The sequence below is a fragment of the Mustela putorius genome, unplaced genomic scaffold (assembly GCF_011764305.1).
Source record: "Mustela putorius furo isolate JIRA1106 unplaced genomic scaffold, ASM1176430v1.1 tig00003853_pilon_pilon_pilon, whole genome shotgun sequence".
Lineage (NCBI taxonomy): Eukaryota > Metazoa > Chordata > Mammalia > Carnivora > Mustelidae > Mustela > Mustela putorius.
This window is the reverse complement of record NW_025422005.1, coordinates 77,824,177-77,844,273: the sequence shown is the minus strand read 5'-3', so window position 1 is coordinate 77,844,273 and position 20,097 is coordinate 77,824,177. Positions and strand designations below refer to the sequence as shown.

Below are 20,097 nucleotides of genomic sequence, written 5' to 3'. Positions count from 1 at the left end.
ACTGCTTGTGCTCTCTCCCTCTCTCTCAAATAAATAAATAAAATTAAAAAAAAAAAAAAGTAACTTGCTGCTTAAAGCAGAGACTAGCAAACTATACTTGTGGGCCAATCAAGCCCACCACTGTTTTCGTGAATAAAATTTTATTTGAACATTGCTATGATGTTCATTTACATATTGTGTATAGTTGTTTTTGCTCCACAACAGCAGAGCTGAGTAGCTGTGATAGGGAACATATGGCCCACAGAGCCTACAATATTTGCTATCTGGCCTTTTACAGAAAAAGTTCACAGACCATTGGCTTAAGAGGTTAACTTTAGCTCTCTGAGAATTTTACTTATATAAAAATGCTAATTCCCAAGTATTCTGTAACAGGATGATTGACCTTTAGTCATTTTCAAAATCTGCTTGCAGAATTTGGGAAGACATATGTTTATTTTTTTTAAATTTTTTTTTTAAAGATTTTATTTATTTATTTGAGAAAGAGACAGTGAGAGAGAACATGAGAGGCAAGAAGGTCAGAGGGATAAGCAGACTCCCCAGGGAGCTGGGAGCCCGATGCGGGACTCGATCCCAAGACTCTGGGACCGTGACCTGAGCCAAAGGCAGTTGCTTAACCAACTGAGCCACCCAGGCGCCCCAAAACATATGTTTAAATTACTACCTAAAATGTGTTTTTAAAGAGGAGGCAAGGAGCACCTGGTTGGCTCAGTCAGTTAAATGTCTGACTCTTGGTTTCGGCTCAAGTTATGATCTTATGGATCATGGGATTGAGCCCCAACTGAGGCTCCACACTCTGCGAGAAGTCTGATGAAGAGTCTCTCCCTCTGCGCCTCCCCCCCACTTACTTGCACACCGGTGTGCTCTCTCTCGCTATTCGTAAAGTAAATAAATAAATCTTAAAAGAAAAAAAAAAGAGGTGGCAAAAATTATATAATATAAAGCTAACTGTAGTTCTATAAATTAAGTCCAAAAATTTTAATTGTGTAAAAGGTAAAATTGTGAAGTTAATGAAATAACTAAAGCTTGTTAGTAGTTCCAGGGCCAGTTACCCATTACTTTATACCCAAATTTGTATTACCGCAGAGTGTGTTATAATAGGCTTACTATATTTAAGTCACCGCCAAGAAACTACATAATTGAGTTCTAGAAGTTAAAAAATTGTATTTGTATATTCATAAACATATATTTTAAACAATATATAAAGCAAAAAGTTTAAAGATCAAGTGATAAAATAAAAAATTACTGTCTCAAATGTCTGTTACCACAATATAGATGATATTAAAAGAAGCAAAATAAAGTGAAATAAGTTTTCAACAAAGTAGACTGACAATCTTTTTAAAATTTCACTTTCTTGGGGCACCTGGGTGGCTTAGTGGATTAAAGCCCCTGCCTTTGGCTCAGGTCATGATCTCAGGGTTCTGGGATTGAGCCCCACCTCAGGCTCTCTGCTCTCTGTCTGCCTGCCTCCCTGACTACTTGTGATCTCTGTCAAATAAATAAATAAAATCTTAAAAAAAAAATTAAAAAAATAAAATTTCACTTTCTTGTTTTAATCTCAACAAATATGCCTTTTGTGTTTTAAAAACTAAGTGAATTACTGTTATTTGTTAAGAGTTCACCCTGCCCTGGTGGTCTCCTGCAGGCACATCCTCTTCAACTAGGCCTTCCTCCAAGTCTCCTCTTATAGCAGACCTGTACAAACTTGCTACTATACCACCCCTGCCCCTGATTTCTCCTGTGGCCCTATCCCCTTCAATACACCCTTGAATGGAGCCCATCCAAAGTGATCCAGTAAGCCTGGCAGTCTGCAAGGGGCAGACTTGCCCCTGAAAGGGGCAGTTCTCCAAAGTGATTCCACTTTGGGGAGAAGGAAAAATAACTACACACAACAGTCCAAATGTGGCTCTAGCAGTGGACTGGGTACAGACACCACGTCTGATTGCAGGACCTGCCCAAAAGCGAAAGCTTCTCAGGGCACAGGGAAAGTACCCTGCAGTTTGGTGCTACTGCATCTCTGACATGTATGTGGTCTGACTTAACTCAAGCCCAAGGCAGCCCCAAAGAGGCCCATTAAAAACACAGGGACCACCCCCTGCCCACAACAGGCAGAGAGCCATTTCAGACAACTGGACTGAAGGCAACAGTGGCTCAGCCACATCAGCTGGGCACATGCAACACACATAGGAGACACCCCTGAAGCACCAGGTTCTAGTGAACAAGGAACACTTCACTGTCAGACACCAGACCTCTTTTTCATAACCCTACTATTTTCAAGGGCAGGAGATAAAGCTGACTTAGACATAAAAATATATTCAGAGAATTAGACAAAATGAGGATACAGAGGAATATGTCCCAAATGAAAGAACAAAACAAAATCACAGCAAGTGAGCTAAACAAAATGGAGATAAGTAATATGCCTGAAAGAGAATTTAAAGTAATGGCCATAAAGACACTTGCTGGACTTGAAAAAGAATGGAGGACTTCACTGAGACCCTCGACAAAGAGAAAAAACAAAACAAAACAAAAAATCAGACATGAAGAACTAAACAACTGAAACTAAAAATACAGTAGATGGAATAAATACTAGAGGAAGCAGAAGAACAAATCAATGACCTGGAAGACAGAATAATGGAAAGTCTATAATAACCTATACATACTCATAAACATATTAAAAACTAGAGGCAATGGTCCAAAGGATATCCCTAGAAGAGATTATTTTTAAAATGTTATATGTAACTGGTTTATTGAGGAATCTCAGCTCAGAGATATAAGATAAAACTTTTTTCCTAAGTAGTGCTGGCAACTATGCTGTGTCAAATTCCCTTTTTTTCCCATCCCTTAATGATATTATGGACAAATTCTAGTATTTTCTGGTTATTTTTGGTACTGGAATTCAGCACAATACTGTTTAAACACCTATCTTATATTTTACCTTATATCTTTCTCTCCCCCATCACTTACTACATTCACAGGTGGGGAGATCTGGAATAGGGAATAGAGAGAATGGTCTGTTCTCCTTCTCCTCCATTTTATGGGTCTAACTCTTATGGAAGAGGGCTATGTATGACCATATAACTAACCAGACACAACACTGCAGTAGGCTGATGTCACTGAGTTTGCTCTAATTAAGATATTGATGGACTTTGCTGATGACTCTTTTAGGAGTCAACTTCACTCTAGCTTCTCAGTGGATAAAGATTCTTCTAGTGGTTCATGATGCACAGTGCTTCCCTAGGTGGGACACAGCATCATTTGACCCTGTACCAGCATCCTCTAATCTTCACAGAACCGCTAAGGTCCTCTTCCTTCCCTATCTACCATGTTAACTGGAATGTAGAGCAGATGCCCCATACTCTCTTCTATATATGATAATAGGAATTGTCCCTAATAACCAAGCTAGTACTGACTTCTCCCTTTAGAAATCCCCACATTTGAGTATACTCTCACTGGTTTCTCAGCCATATTCCAGACTCCAAGAAATCTCTTACCATTTTATTCTTTTTCTTTACTAAACTTTTTTTTAAAAGATTTTATTTGTTCATTTGATAGAGAGAGAGAAAGATAGAAGGAAGCAGAGAGAGAGGGAGAAGCAGACTCCCCACTGAGCAGAGAGCCTGACGTGGGGCTTGGTCTTAGGACCCTGGGATCACGACCTGAGCTGAAGGCAGATGAGCCACAGAGGTGCCCCATTTTCTTTTATTCTTAAATGGAAACTCCAGAGTGGGTTGATTTTATACATGTGGTATATGTCCATCTGAGGGTAATACCTATCTCCTCACTGCAGATACCCTCTATCTTTAATCTTTATTCAGGATATGTTTGTATCTCCCTCCTAACTTTAATTTGGCTGGGAAGATGGGGGAAGCAGATGAATGAGAAGGAAAATCTTTCATCAAATCCTTAATCCTTCACCTTCTACAAAGCTGAGGACACCACAGACCACTCTTCTTCTTCTAGTTCCCTTACTTGTAACAACTGGAGTGAATGACTGATTAAAGGTAGCTGAGGAGTTTATAACTGTTTCTCTGTAAACTCTGAGTGAGTGGTAGTGGAGGTGGTGCTATATGCAACTATTCATGGAGTGGTTCCTCAGTTACAACTTATACAGAGGTAGGCAAAGTCCTACCTAACACAAAAATCTAAATTTAAATATCATTCAAATTATTAAAATTACCTAATTACAATTCATACAATGCATACTGTGGTCTGAAGTACCCGGTAAGAAGGAAATGTTGAGGGGCACCTGGGTGGCTCAGTCATTAAGCATCTCCTTTCAGCTCAGGTCATGAAACCAGAGTCCTGGGATTGAGCCCTGCATCGGGCTCTCTGTTCTGCGGGAACCCTACTTCTCCTCTCCTACTCCTCTTGCTTGTGTTCCCTCTCTTACTGTGTCTCTCTCTTTCATATAAATAAATAAAATCTTAAAAAATTAAAAAAGAAAAAGAAGGAAATGTTAATGTAAAACAATTCTTTTAAGATTTGTTTTTCTGGGGGCGCCTGGGTGGCTCAGTGGGTTAAACTTCTGCTTTCAGCTCAGGTCATGATCTCAGGGTCCTGGGATCGAGCCCTGCATCGGACTCTCTGCTCAGCAGGGAGCTGCTTCCCCCCCTCTCTCTGCCTGCCCTCTGCCTACTTAGGATCTCTGCCAAATAAATAAATAAATAATCTTAAAAAAAAAAAGATTTGTTTTTTCTGTTGATTATAAAAGTAATATATGGGGGTGCCTGGGTGACTCCAGTCAGTTAAGCGTCTGCCTTCAGCTCAGGACATGATCCCAGGGTCCTAGGATCAAGGCCACATCAGGCTCCTTGCCCAGTAGGGAACTTACTTCTCCCTCTCTGTCTGTCCCTCTCCCACTGCTCATGCTCTGTCTCTCTCTCTCTCTCTTCCATTCTCAAATAAATAAAATATTTTAAAAAGTAATACATGACCATTGTAGAAAATTTAGAAAATGTAAAAGAGCATAAATTAGAAAATAAAAAATAACCTATCAGTCACAGAGTAAATTAAAACAATGGAGAATCTAAGAATAATGTACAAAATGACATCTGTACAAATGCATAGTATGAGATCCTTCTTTAGACAATAAATTTATGTTTGCATAAACTAAAGTTAAAGTTAGTGTTCATATTCTACCTGGGGAGACTGAGAGAATTATATTCCACCCCAAGTACATGCTATAAAGAGAAGTCAGAGGAAGGAACAGTGTACTTTCAGGGGAAAGGATCAGTGAAACACTTGTGATAAATGTGTTTGATAAATGGAGAAGGTAACTTTGGTCCTTGACTGTCTTCTCTTAATTCCAAACCCTGATTGAGTGCCAAGTGTATATTCTACCTTTAAATTATAAAGGATGCTCATATGTCATCCTGATAAACGCATGTGAATTTTATTTTAGCTAAATAATCTGAATTAATTTCTGGTTTTTGGCAAACATACTATACAAGCTATTTCTCAACAAGAGTTCCCATAAATTAAACTGACTTAATATTTTAAGACTGAAAGCACTATTCACTACCAGAGTTAAAAATCCAGTAGGTAATAATGGGTGACTTTAAGCATTGGGTAAAAGATTTCTGAGACTCAATAATTACCTTCTGAAAGAAATTACAGTAATCTCTTCTTAAAATATAGATTGCTACTTCTTTTAATCCTTCTAGTCCATACATATCAGCCATATTGAGTATCTGGCTAAAATAAAAATAGATACATGTTAATTCTCCAATTTAAAAACCAAGAAATAACACACAATAATTTCCTGATAATATATAGTCTGTTTAGAAAAAATAATAATCTGAATTATTTTAACTCTAACTCCCTCTGCTATATAATAAATATCCTTTATGGGTAATAAAAAGGACACAGGTCAAAAATTGAAAGCACTGTCACATGACTTGGTTAGTGGAGAATAACAAGAAGTAAATTTGGAGATGTTTCAATCAAAATCCCCTCATATTTTCAATGCCATATATATCAAAGTTCAGGAAGCTGCTTCGAAGGCTGTAAAAGTTACAAAACTCTTTGCAACAAATTTATAAAATAAAACCTTACTTGGGAGAAGGGTAATTAATTGATGCTTATTATAATGAAAATCCCTATCAATGACTCTGAGATTAGAAACAGTATCCAATGACTCATAGTTTCCACTGCTTCTTTCATTTGGCAAGTTTATTTCCCAGTACCACACTTCCTTTAGGTATTTAGGAAACCGACAAGCCTTGAGAGCATTATAAAATTTCATATAGGTTTCCAGGGGGGAAAACTTCAGTACTTAATCCCTGTGACTCATGACACTTTCCCTCCAAAATTATATTTATTCAGTTTGTAATTAAAGGAACCAATGAAAATTTAAATTAAAGGAGCAGCTTTCATTTGTTTGATATTCGTACAGCAATAAAAGAAGAGGACATCAAAAAAATTAGAAGAGCAAGGTATATTTCACTTTCCAGAATGATTTTAGCAATTTAGATGGCATATCACTGAAGAGCTCCACAACCATTGTTGTTCTTCAGGATACCTATATTCTTGAAGTAATGTTAAGATTTTTCTTTTTCCTTTTCTTTTGCTGCTTAACAGAGTAATCCTAAAATCTAAAAATAAAGTGGTAAGATAAATGTTCAAAATTTGATAAAGATTCGATTTTACTTTATAAAAACCTATTTCTATTTTCCAAAACAAATATAAGAGTCAAATACTTTTCTTAGTCTTCTAACTATGAATTGCTAGATCATCTTTTTCTTCTAAATAAGGTGATCTACTGTTTTTAGATATTTCCAACACACAAGATACGGCAAAATAATAAATGTGAAGTTTTTACTTCACTGATACTTTACAACATAGCTCAACAAAGCAGAAACCACAAAGTATTAAAACTTTTATATTTAAAATCACTAAAAAGTAATACATACCCAACATTAGCTTTGTTTGGAAAATCCAAAGTTCCTCCATATATAAAATGCATCATAACAGTCATTTCTACATGGTTTATACTAAAAAATAAAAGAAAACTTACTTCAAATCCAGAAATAATTAAAGTTTAACTGATATCAATGATACATTCTATTTTCTCATAAAATTTTAGTCAAGATAAAGTTTTAATCTTTTACCTGAAGAATATATTCTTCAAATAATATCCATGCAGTTATTCCATTAATCTAAAATGAAGTATAAATGCAGCTATAGATTTTTATATGTTACACAATGTTATTAATATGTTATTAAATCACTGGTACCTGTTGAGCATCTTCTGTAATGAACTTTTATTTATTATTTATTTATTTGACAGAGAAAGCGAGAGAACACAAGCAGGGAGAACAGCAGAGGGAGAGGGAGAGCAGGCTCCCTACTGAGCAGGGAGCCCAGAAAGCGTCTCAATCCCAAGACTCGTGATCCGAGCTGAAGGCAGACACTTAACCAACTGAGCCACCCAGGTGTCCCTGTAACAAACTTTTAGAGTTAGAAGGGATCTGAGAAGTCACAATACAATCTCTCGCTCATTAGAAAATCCTCTCCTCAGCATCACTGGCAAATGGCCTCTGGTCTTCTTAAAGCCCCAGATAAACAACTCTATCCACTAGAAAGATTCTTGTTATGCTGTACAGATTTCTGAATTTGTAATACCTATCCAGCTGCTCTAGTTTGACCAAAATCCCTGTTACATAGGTGAAAAGTAAAGACATGACTTAAGAAGTAGCCTGGAGTGATAATTTTTATGTCCTACTAACTACTGGATCTCAAACTGAATTCATGGCCTCCTTCCTCTTTCCCACCTCCCCCAGTACCCCAGATTCAGTCTCCTTTCTGCTATTCCCATTTTGTTCATAGTACTGTTATAGGGCTTCTTGCATCTTGTCTCACCCTCTGCCTCTGTGCCAAGGGGACTGAATTATCCGGTTCATGGGCAACAATCACTGGTCATTGGTCAGGAGGAGCTCAAGATGAGAGGTAACTGGATTTCCTTTTTCCTTCTTCTCTGCTGAACAAGTATGAAGAAGTGATTGGGAAGAAGTGCATCTACAACAAATGTCAGACTTACTTTCAGGTGGGTTGTCATAGAAGGGACATAGTAAGCAAGTAAACTTTGGTTCTTGCATTAACACACATTTTACTGCTTTAACAGTTTTTATCAGTAATAAAGGAAATTTAGGGCACCTGACTGGCTCAGTTAAGTATTGACCCTTGATTTTGGCTTTAGGTCATGATCTCAGAGTCATGAGATGGAGCCCTCATAGGACTCTCTGCTCAGTGGGAAGTCGGCTTGAGATTCTTTCCCGCTCTTTCTCCCTCTGCCCCGCCCCTGATTGCACACACATTTTCTCTAAATTAAATAAATAAAATCTTTTAAAAATAATAACAGAAATGCTTTCTTACTTCATCTGCTAGTTCTCGCATATTATTTTGAACAGGAATAAAGCATATTATTCACCCACCTCAACTCTAATACCATCTAGATTATAAACTATAAACCTAGAATCTGAGATTCTTCTTAATTCCTTCCTTCATTATATCCCACCACTTATACCTTCAAAAATTCTTCAAATCAGCCTCTTCTATTTCTCTTCGAACTACTCTGGGTTAGCCTCTTATTTTCTCTCATCTGTACTATGATTATATGTTCTCTCTCATGGGGGTTTCCTACCTGAAATAATCCTTTCATATCCCATTTCCCATATTAGTATTAGACTGAAAACCCTTCCACAATTCTCCACAGCCCATAGAAAAAAAGTCCAAATTCCTTAGCTTGGTATATAGTGTTCTTTTATCATCTGACCTCTAGTTCTCCCTCTCTAGCAACTGTTCCAAGATAAATGAACATATTTATCATTTCCTATACCTGAACTACTTATAATTCCTTATACATCTATGCCTTAGTACAACTGTTTACTGTTTAAAATGCTGTCCCTCTCGGGACGCCTGGGTGGCTCAGTTGGTTAAGCAGCTGCCTTCGGCTCAGGTCATGATCCCAGCGTCCTGGGATCGAGTCCCACATCGGGCTCCTTGCTCGGCGGGGAGCCTGCTTCTCCCTCTGCCTCTGCCTGCCATTCTGTCTGCCTGTGCTCGCTCTCTCCCACTCTCTCTCTGATAAATAAATAAAATCTTTAAAAAAATAAAATAAAATAAAATAAAATGCTGTCCCTCTCTACTTATTTCATCTTTTGGATACTAGACATGTGGCTTTTTATCTCTGAATGTTTCTTCAATGTCCCCAAAGCAAAAAAAAAAAAAAAAAAAAAAAAAAAAAAATCGCTGAATGGTAAACAGTAATAACTAACATTCATTGAGCACTTATGAGCCAGTTACTGAGCTAGTAAGTATTTTGAATGCCATTTGCTCATTTTATCAACATAATAACTAACAACATATATTATTATTATTTATTATAATGAAAAACTGAAATTAAGTAACTTGCCCATAGCCAAAAGGCTAGTGATACACTATAAGTCCAGGCTGACTGACTCTAAAGTGTAGGCTCTAAAGCAGTACACTACACTATACATTTCCATTATCATTTATCAAACTGACTTGTAATATTTTTGTTTACACGTTTGTTTCTCCTTCTAGACTAAGTTCTGTTAGGGTAGGCTGTGTCTTAGATTCATCCTTGCATTTCTAGTAGCAGCTGAATGTCAGCATTCATTCAATACCCCCCAGAATGAGAAGAATTTTCTTCACTCACACAATATAGGAGCTATGCAGTGAAATCAGTGGGAACAGTGCTGATAAGATTCCTACAGGATTTTTGTGTGTGTGTGTGGTTTTTTTTTTAAGGTTTTTATTTATTTATTTGACAGACAGAGATCATAAGTAGGCAGAGAGGCAGGCAGAGAGAGGAAGGGAAGCAGGCTCCTTGGTGAGGAGAAAGCCCGATGCGGGACTCAATCCCAGGACCCTGGGATCATGACCTGAGCCGAAGGCAGAGGCTTTAACTCACTGAGCCACCCAGGCGCCCTCCTACAGTTTTTAAAGAATTTTATCTAATATCTGCTAAAGGAAAGAAAGAAGGCAGGCAAGAAGAAAAGAAATAAAGTTCCACAGGGAAGGACTCAGAAAAGTGTCTGATTCTATTGTCTTTATATAACATATGCTCAGTAAATGTTTGAAGAATGTTTAATGAATGGCTTATTAAGGCACTTAGGGCATCTTCCTAACCCTTCAGAGGAACATTGCATTGAAAATACACAAGTATTTTTCAATTAATTTTATGCAAATTTACTGTCTTCTACAATGGCTAAGTACTGGTTTCTGCTGTTTAAGAAACTCCACATCTTTAATACTTAGGGAAAAAGTTAAATCTCTACATATTCTCATTTTTATATTATGGAAATGAGAAAATTTGGTCTCAGAATAATTATGCCACATTAACTGTAGTCTGTTAATCCAGAACACTAGCATAATTACTAGAATTTATACTATTCCATGCACCTCTCCTCAAAATTTCAAGGGCCATTCTTATTGTTAGTGAGAACTGATCATTTATGTTTAAATAAGTTTCTTTCAAGACTTGACATATTTAAGTAAAAGATAACACTGACTAAATAAAAACAAAAGTAGTTTTGTTAAAATAAATTGCAAACTCTACATATTTGAGCTTATATATCAATATATATGATAGTTATAAAAATGACAAGAAACCATTTTCCTGCAGCTTTACAGATGTTTTACTAAGCTGCATTCTCATTACATTGTTGTAAGTCATTTGCATTTTTACTAAAAGTATTTATAATGACATAATCAACTGGCCTAGAAAAACAACAAATCACTTCAAAAGCCTACAGTTTAAATGGAAAAACTGAAAGCACTATCAAAATTTAAATGTTTACTGTTTAAAATGCTGTCCCTCTCAGAATAAAAGCTTTTAGGATATAAAAACATTGCATAGACTCAAGGAGAAAAATCTATTAGAGCTTTAAGACCAGAGAATAAACATGTACCTCATCTCTAAAATCTCTGTGCTTCATTAATGCTTCCTAAAGTTTAAGGATTCTTTGTGTGTGGGCTAAAGTAATATAAGGACTCACTCATAAGTTACTTCATTCACATTCAAAATTTATTGAATGACAGGCTCTATTCTAGACCTTGAGGCTATAAGCAGCTTACATTTTAGAGGGAGGACATGGAGAGTAAATACATAAACAAAGATATAAAGAAGACAATTTTAATAGTGAAAAGTTCCATGAAAATAACACATTAAGATAACATAAAAGGGGGTAACTGGAGATTTGGGCTATAGTTAACTTTTGGTGGGACAGTATGGAAAAAAACCGAGGAGCCAGGTCATATAGGATCTTACAGGCTGTGCTAAAGATTTGGGTTTGATTTTAACTGTGATGAGGAGGCACTGAACAATTTTGGTCAGAAGAGAAATCCATCTAGTTTATATTTTAGAAGATCATCCTGAAAATTCAGTGCAATCCCAGGAATCTCCAAGGGAGTTGAGAAAATCTAAATTTTTGCTCCAAAGCCCCAAGCCACCACTGAAAGACTTCGATTTACATAAGATGTAAATATGTGGAGTTAGTTATATTGGCTGTGGTTCAATTTCCAGTGCAGGATGTGGAAAATTTCCCCCTCTTCCACCAAAACTGGAGGATTTCCTTTTACCTCCCAAAACCATGGCATAGGTAGAACTAGGATTAGGGACTCTGCTATTCCTATCTCAATTTATTGAAGGCCGTCCCTCTTGAAAAATATCATGTGCATTATGTCTATGAGTTACCAATTCATTAAAAACACTATGATTCTTTTCTGTAAGGAAAGATAGGAATTCATTCTAATCTACTGCAAAAAACATCCTGCATACATTGCAATATAACAATGGCACAGTTCCAAAAAGGGCTGCTGATCAAGCAAAGCAGGCACTGCTGTCCTGGTATTGGTAATGGCCCTTACTTGAACCCTTTTCTCGCCAGAAAATGAGAATAATCTAATCTAGGGAAGAAGAAAAGACAAGTATTAGTAAACATTATATACTACATACCAAGTACTATCTTGTTTAATCCTTTCAATAGCCTTAGGAAACTCAGGTAAGGCAAGCAATGTCCCTAAACTAATGTAACAAGTTAGGACTGATGTTGGACTGTCTATAATGACACCAAAGTCCATGATCTTTCTACTATACTACATTACCCATGGAAACATCCACTCAAGTTTACAGTATAAGCTAATGTGAAGTAAGAACTATTTTGTAGGTTACTTTAGTATAATATAAAAATTCCTGGGGCGCCTGCGAAAGCTGCTGCTTTCAGCTCAGGTCATGATCTCAGGGTCCTGAGATCAAGTACCGCATCAAGATCTCTCCTCAGCAGGAAGCCTGCTCTCCCCTCTCTCTCTCTCTGCCTACCCTGCTTCCCTCTCTCTCTCTCTGCCTACTTGTGATTTCTCTCTCTGTCAAATAAATAAATAAAATCTTTTAAAAATATATATAAAAAGTCCAAAAAGTTGTGATTTTTTTTCAAGCTTTATTTATTTATTTTGGAGAGACAGAGACTGTGTGTGTGTGTGTGTGTGTGTGTGTGTGTGTGCATGCGCAGGAGTTGGGGGGAGGGGCAGAAAGAGAGGAAGAGAAAGAATCCTTCAAGCAGACTCCCCTCTGAGTACAAGCCTGATGAGGGGCTCGATCTCATACCCACTGAGATCATGACTTGAGCCAAAACCAAGAGCCAACTGCTCAACTAAAACAAGTTTAGCTACTTACATTTGGCTTTCCCTTGAGCAAGCTACTAAAGTTGGTCAGTGGTAGTCAAGCCAGATTATAAGAGGAGATATTTATCCATCATATCCATCATTATCAAGGATGGAAAATTACATGTAAGGTAATGGAGACCACTAGTTGATGGTACTACTTCTTTCTTGTCTATGGACCTCGTAAGTAGGCTTCACCTTCAAAAGGCTGTGGGTTTTGACTGTTTAATCTGATCTCTCATGAGGGCTGATTAGGGACTGCTTTTATTCCTACAGCTTAACTCCAAGGTCATCTTAAACAATATAAAACAGATAAAAGTGGAGCAGCTAAGGTTGAAGGAGTGCCCCTTCACATACACATTTCCCCTGAGATCCCAATCCCATGTCACATGTTCCCTAACATACCTGCCAAGAACTTTAGGGTCCTATAGGATAAGGTTTGAAAATCACTGATATAAACAGTGGAGCAGAAGAGTTTTCTGCACTAACTCAAGAGTTCCCATGCCAGTGGGAAAGTTCTAAATTCTCCAGTGACTGTGGTGGAATGGACACTGAATTAAGTATCAAAAACCATGTGATTTATATTCAGCATGGGCACTTATTTAGGAGGTGACTCCAGGAAGATATTTAATTTAACTGATCTTGTTTTTATTCATCTGCAATATATGAATACACCTGCTTTCTGAAAGACTGATTCTAAAAATTAAAGGGCATAGTAAATGTAGAAGAAGCCCAGAAAATACATGATGTTACTGTAAGGTATTATTACTGCTGAGGACAGAATCTATTTGGAGAAAGGAAGAAAGAGTTACATAATAGGCATCAGATAGTAGAAGATGTCACTAAACCTATAAGGGACTAAGATTTCTTCCAGAAAAAAAATTAGACATGTGCTTTCTCTAAATTACTTTCCCTTGCTGTAGAATTAAGATCCTATAATCATATCCTTCTTTTGACTTTCATCTCACTACACAGAATCACGTGATTTTTTTTAACAAATGTCAAAAGTTGCATTTTTGAGTCAAATTAGTTATCTCTTTATTTAAATTCCTATTAAATTCAGTTCTAATGAGAGTGGATCGACAGTTCTTTAAAATAATGTCTAAAAACTGTGAAACACAGTCCCTGGACAAGTTTCCAAAATTATACCAGTGTAGACTCTGGCCTCTACTAGTACTATTCTTTCTATATTCAGTGGATATTTTAAATTCATCATAAAAAAAGAGATCTTAACAGTAGGATATATACATTTCAGATTGTTTTTCAATAGTGATGATAAAATTTCACTGCTCCATCTATACATTCCTTTTGCCCACAGGATAATAAACTCTTTAGGTTGGCATATAAAATCTTCCATAATCAGAAACCACCTGGTTGCCAAAGGCAGGGGGTAGGAGGGTGGGCAAAAGGTAAAGGTGTTCAAGAGGTATAAATTTCTAGTTATGACAAATAAATCCTAGGGATATAATTTATAGCATGGTAACTATAGTTAACAATACTATGTTATGTATATGAAAGTTGCTAAGAGAGTACATTTTAAAAATTCTCATATGAAAAATATGTGTTGTAATATATACATAAATCAAATCATTATGTTGTATACCTGAAACGAATACATGTTAAATATCAATTACTTCTCAATTAAAATTTGTTTAAGTAAATTTTAAAAAAAGAGCAGCCCATGGAAAAATAGGGAAACAGGGTTACTTAGAGTAAATATTATTTTTTTTAACATCACCAAAGCAATTCATGTAATGTTTTAATGCTGTAGTAGCGAGGGAAAGAAAAACAGAAGAAAAACAAATCTGTCATATGTGGCTGGAGGACAAATTAGTTAGAGAGGAAGTTCCTTTTAGTAGCAATATCAAGTAAAAAGTTGGTGATTATATGCAATTTTACGTCATCCATTATTGTCTCTTTATTTCACTAGTCTTTTTTTTTCTTTAAAAAACACACTGTAATAAGGGCATCCACATAATTCCATGGATACATAATTGAAATCACTAATGGTGGCAGCAGGTGAAATTACATCCAAAAGACAGGTTGCAAAATACATTTAGATATGCATATTGAAACTATAGTAGTATAATTAAAACACAATCTTCAAAGGGCCCTAGTATGAAGAAAATGGGGTTGGGTCCTTTTGCATGTGTTTGATTTCTACTAAATGAATAAAATATGAAAAAAGGACAAAATAAAAACATATTATATATTCTTATAAATAATATTTCAAGACTCCATCTTTTATAAAATGATAAGCATTTGGATATATGTTCTGCAACCAAGAATCCAGATCATAGGCCAGGGTGACAAATAAATGGTAAGACTTTATCAATACTTTCCATGCATCCATTGTCATGGAATTGCCACTATCACTATTCTACACCCAAACCTCTGGCTAAGATGCGGAGCTGAGAGTTTCCCTCAGAACTCCCAGGCAATTTTCCTACTGAGAAAGCCCTCCCCCATACTACAAAATCTCACAGAGATCATCTGTGACCAAAAAAGGTTCCTTCTTACCATTTAAGGTACTAGTTCATCTTTCATAACTATCTTGGCAGTTTATATAAACCCCACCATTGTGCAGATTCACCATTGCCTCATGGTAGGTCAATGAAATCCACACCTATCCAAGTTATTCTTTAAAAAAGAAAAAAGAAAAGTAAAGAAACTACCTTTTGTAGACTGAATATTTACAGCCCCACCCATTCAAATTTATATACTGAGGCCTAATTCTCCAACGTGGCTATATTTAGAAATGCAGCTTATAAGGAATTAAGGTTGACTGAGGTAATAGGGTGGGGCCCTCCCTAATGTACTAAAATTAGTGTTCTTGGGGCACTTATGTGGCTGTCCGTGAAGTGTTTGCCTTCGGCTTGGGATAATGATCCCAAGATCCTAAGATGGAGCCCTACATCAGGCTTCCTGTTCAGCAGAGAGCCTGCTTTTCCCTCTCCCTCTGCCTGCTGCCCCACCTGCTTGTGCAGTCAAATAAATAAATAAATAAATAAAGAATTAAAAAAAATTAGGGACACCTGGGTGGCTCAGTTGTTAAGCATCTGCCTTCAGCTCAGGTCATGATCCCAGGATCCTGGGATGGAGCCCCACATCAGGCTCCCTGCTCAGCAGGAAGCCTCCTTCTCCCTCTCCCATTCCTACTCCTTGTGTTCCCTCTCTTGCTGTGTCTCTGTCAAATAAATAAGTAAAATCTTTTTAAAACATTAAAAATAAAATAAAATCAGGGTCCTTATATAAGATACACCAGAGAGCTCTCTCTTTCTCCCTCTCGCTTCTTTTCATCTCCTCATGCACCCATGCACTAAGGAAAGGCCAGTCATTAAGCTCATACAAAGAACCAGCGGTCTGCAACCCTAGTAAGAGCTCTCACAAGACACAAACCTTGCTGGCACTCTGATCTTGCCAAATTGTGAGAAAATAAATTTTTGTTATTTAAGCCACCTAGTAGTAGTATTTTGTTATAAGAGCCTGAGAAGACTGACACATTATCTCTATTGCTAAATGTTTCATACTAACTCTCATTTTCAGAAGATGTACTTTGATTAATTTTACAACATGAGAAACATTTCATTGAACACATGGGGAAATCAGATTCATAAAAAGTGCTTTGTATGAAGTATTATTTGTAGGCAAGCTGCCTTGTAAGAATTATGCTTACCCTTGAAGAGTTATGTACTCTTGGGAGCTTTCAGCCCAACAGCCACTCAGCATTGCAGCAAAATAACTAGATCTGGCACTTAAAATGGCTCTAAAAGGAAGGGGAGGGGAAAAAACACAGGTAAACATTTATGTACTATGCAAAATATAATTTTTATGAAACTCTACATCTTTTCAAAAAACTTATTTTTTATTAACATATAATGTATTATTTGTTTCAGGGATACAGGTCTGTGACTCATCAGTCTTACACAATTCACAACACTCACTATAGCACACACCCTCCCCAATGTCCATAACCCAGTCACCCTATCTCCCCCCACCCCCGAGCAACCCTCAGTTTATTTTCTGAGATTAAGAGTCTCCTACAGTTTGTCTCCCTCCCTGGTCCCATCTTGTTTCATTTTTTCCCTCCCTACCCACCATGGCCCCTCACCCTATCTCTCAAATCCCTCATATCAGAGAGATCACATGATAATTATCCTCCTCTGATTGACTTATTTCGCTTAGCACAATATCCTCTAGTTCCATCCACGTCATTGCAAATGGCAAGATTCGGCTTTTTGATGGCTGCAGAGTATTCCATTGTATATATATCCCGCCTCTTCTTTATCCATTCATCAGTTGATGGACATCTAGGTTCTTTCCATAGTTTGGCTATTGTGGACATTGCTGCTATAAACATTTGTGTGCACGTACCCTTTTGGATCACTCCATTTGTATCTTTAGGGTAAATACTGAGTAGTGCAATTGCTGGGCCATAGCGCAGCTCAATTTTCAACTTCTTGAGGAACCTCCATGCTGTTTTCCAGAGTGGCTGCACCAGCTTACATTCCCACCAACAGTGTAGGAGGGCTCCTCTGAAACTCTAAATCTTAACTCTTTAAACATAATAATATATTTGTCTTGTTTGTATTTACTGTTAGGATTATAATAATAAAAAATATAAACTGATATTTATACCTAAATTTTGTTTTGTTTTGTTTTTTAGAGAGAGAGCACATGCATGAGTGGGGTGGAGAGGTGGAGGGAGAGGAGAAGGAGGAGGAAGACAGAGAATTTTAAGAGGTTCCACACTCAGCAGGGAACCTGACATGGGGCTTTATCTCACAAGCCTGAGATCATGACCTGAGCTGAAATCAAGAGTTGGACACAATCAATTAAGCCACCCCGGCACCCTCATATACCTAAATATTTTGGTTATTTAATTAGAACATTAATTCCAATGTCCTTTTTATCTTTTTTATTTTTTCCTCTTAAAGCTCTTTACCTTTAATAATGATTGAAACTGTATTCATGAGCAAGAGTAATAAATTATTTGCAAATGGAGAAATAAAGAACAAAAGATGTTATTTAACATTTTAAGGGAGTATTAATAAGAAAGGCACTAGAACCATAAAGGTCCTGAGTTCAAGTTCAGAATTTACCCAATTGTGCTAAAGAAAAGCAGTATCTTAGATGAGAGAAATAATAAAAAAGATATTTTCTTTTGAATTTCATTCTACCTTCTCACATAAAATGTCCATTCATTCTTTAATTCAACAAGTATGTATAATAGTGCTAGGCACTATTATAAGTGCTAGGAATATAGCACTAAAGGAGATACACAGAACAATGTTATATTCTAGTGGAGAATGGTATGGAAGAATGGAGAGCTAGAAGGAGAAGAAAAATATGCTTCTGGCAATGGTTTACTAGGTTGTCTCAGATCAACACTCCTGAAAACAGCTGGGGAAAAATGGGAAATACATATAAATATATATATACATAATATATATAGAAATTTTTTTAAGAAAGCAAGAATGATTTGAAAGCATCAGAAAGATACCATCATGGTAGATTTTGAGACAAATTATAAGAGAGAAAACAAAAGAGCAGATCCAAGGTTTTTTTTTTTGAAAATTATTTATTTATTAGAGAGAGAGAGAGATCACAAGGAGGCAGAGAGGCAGGCAGAGAGGGGGGAAGCAGGCTCCCTGCTGAGCAGAGAGCCCAATGTGGGGTTTGATCCCAGGACCCTGAGATCATGACCTGAGCCGAAGGCAGACACTCAACCGACTGAGCCACCCAGGCGCCCCCCAAGTATTTTTTTTTAAGATTTTATTTATTTGAGAGAGGGAGGCACGGTGAGAAAGGGAACACAAACAGGGGGAGTGGGAAAGGGAGAAGCAGGCTTCCTGTTGAGCAGGGAGCCCTATGTGGGGCTTGATCCCAGGACCTAAGCCGAAAGTATACGCTTACCAACTGAGCCACCGAAGTGTCCCTGACCCAAGTATTTTAGGTAACTTTTTCCACTGAGGCAACTGCCAATATCTCTTATGAACACAGATGCAAAAATCCTTAACAAAATATTAGTCAGATCCAACAATCACTCACTACGGATCAAGTGGGAGATGCAAATGCAAGGGTGATTCAGTAACTGCAAATCAATCAAAGCAATACATCACATCAACACAAGTGGGATAAAATCCATATAATCATTTCAATAGATGCTTAAAAAGCATTTGACAAAGTACACCATCCATTCATGATAAAAATCCTCAAGAGAGTAGGTTTAGAGGGAACATACCTCAACGTAAGGGCCACACATAAAAAACACACAGCCATCTTCATACTCAATGGTGAGAGAGCTTTCCCCTAAGGTCAGGAACATGACAAGGATGTCCACTCTCACCACTTTTATTAAACATAGTACTGAAAGTCCTAGTGACAGCAATTGGACAAGAAAAAGAAATAAAAGGCATCCATATTAATGAGGAATAAGTAAAACTGTCACTATTTGCAGTTGACATACTATATATAGCAAACCCTAAAGACTCCACCAAATTTCCATTAGAACTGATAAATGAATTCAGTAAGGTCACAGGACATATAATCATTATATAGAAATCCACTGCATTTCTATACACTACTAATGAAGTATCAGAAAGAGAAACAAGAAAAAAAATCCCATTTATAATTGTAGTAAAAACAGTAAAAGATACCTAGGAATAAACCTAACCAAGAGGTGAAAGAACTGTACTCTGAAAACTATAAAACACTGAAAACAGAAACTGAAGACAACACCAAAAAATGGAAAGATTCTCCATGCTCATGGATAGGATGGACAAATATTGTTAAAATGTCTAGGGGTGCCTGGGTGGCTCAGTTGTTAGGCATCTGTCTTCGGCTCAGGTCATAATCCTGAGGCATGGGATCGAGCCCCACATCAGGATCCCTGCTCAGCGGAGAGTGTGCTTCTTCCTCTCCCACTTCCCCTGCTGTGTTCCCTCTCTCACTGTCTCTCCCTGTCAAATAAATAAATTAAATTAAAAATAAAAAATCTTAAAATGCCTATACTACCCAAAGCAATCTACAGATTTAATGCAATCCCTATCAAAATACCAACAGCATTTTTCACTAAATTCAAACAAATAATCTTAAATGTATATGAAACTACAAAAGACCATTAGACAAAGCAATTCTAAAAAAGAATAAAACTGAAGGTATCACAATCTCAGATTTCAAGATATACTACAAAGCTGTAGTAATCAAAAGAGTATAGTGCTGGAAAAAATAGACAAATAGATCAACAGAACAGAATAGAGAACCTAGAAATAAACCCATGATTAATCTGGATAAGGATTAATTTTCAACAAGGGAGACAAGAATATACAATGGGAAAAAAGTCTCTTCAAAAAAATGGTGTGGGAAAAGGGACAGCTACAAGCAAAAGAATGAAACTGGACCACTTTATCACAT

At 36.9% G+C, this 20,097-nt stretch overlaps 1 protein-coding gene across 1 annotated transcript in view; it reads right to left on the bottom strand.

Annotated features, from left to right (window-relative positions):
- Positions 1 to 20,097, bottom strand: part of BTBD8 (BTB domain containing 8) — a 104,154-nt gene that overhangs the window by 31,064 nt on the left and 52,993 nt on the right. The window contains exons 5-7 of the mRNA XM_004752601.2: positions 16,358 to 16,447; positions 6,909 to 6,989; positions 5,595 to 5,691 (exon numbers count right to left, since the gene is read on the bottom strand). Of these exons, the coding sequence (XP_004752658.1) occupies positions 5,595 to 5,691; positions 6,909 to 6,989; positions 16,358 to 16,447 (268 nt within the window). The remainder of the gene's footprint in view (positions 1 to 5,594; positions 5,692 to 6,908; positions 6,990 to 16,357; positions 16,448 to 20,097) is intronic.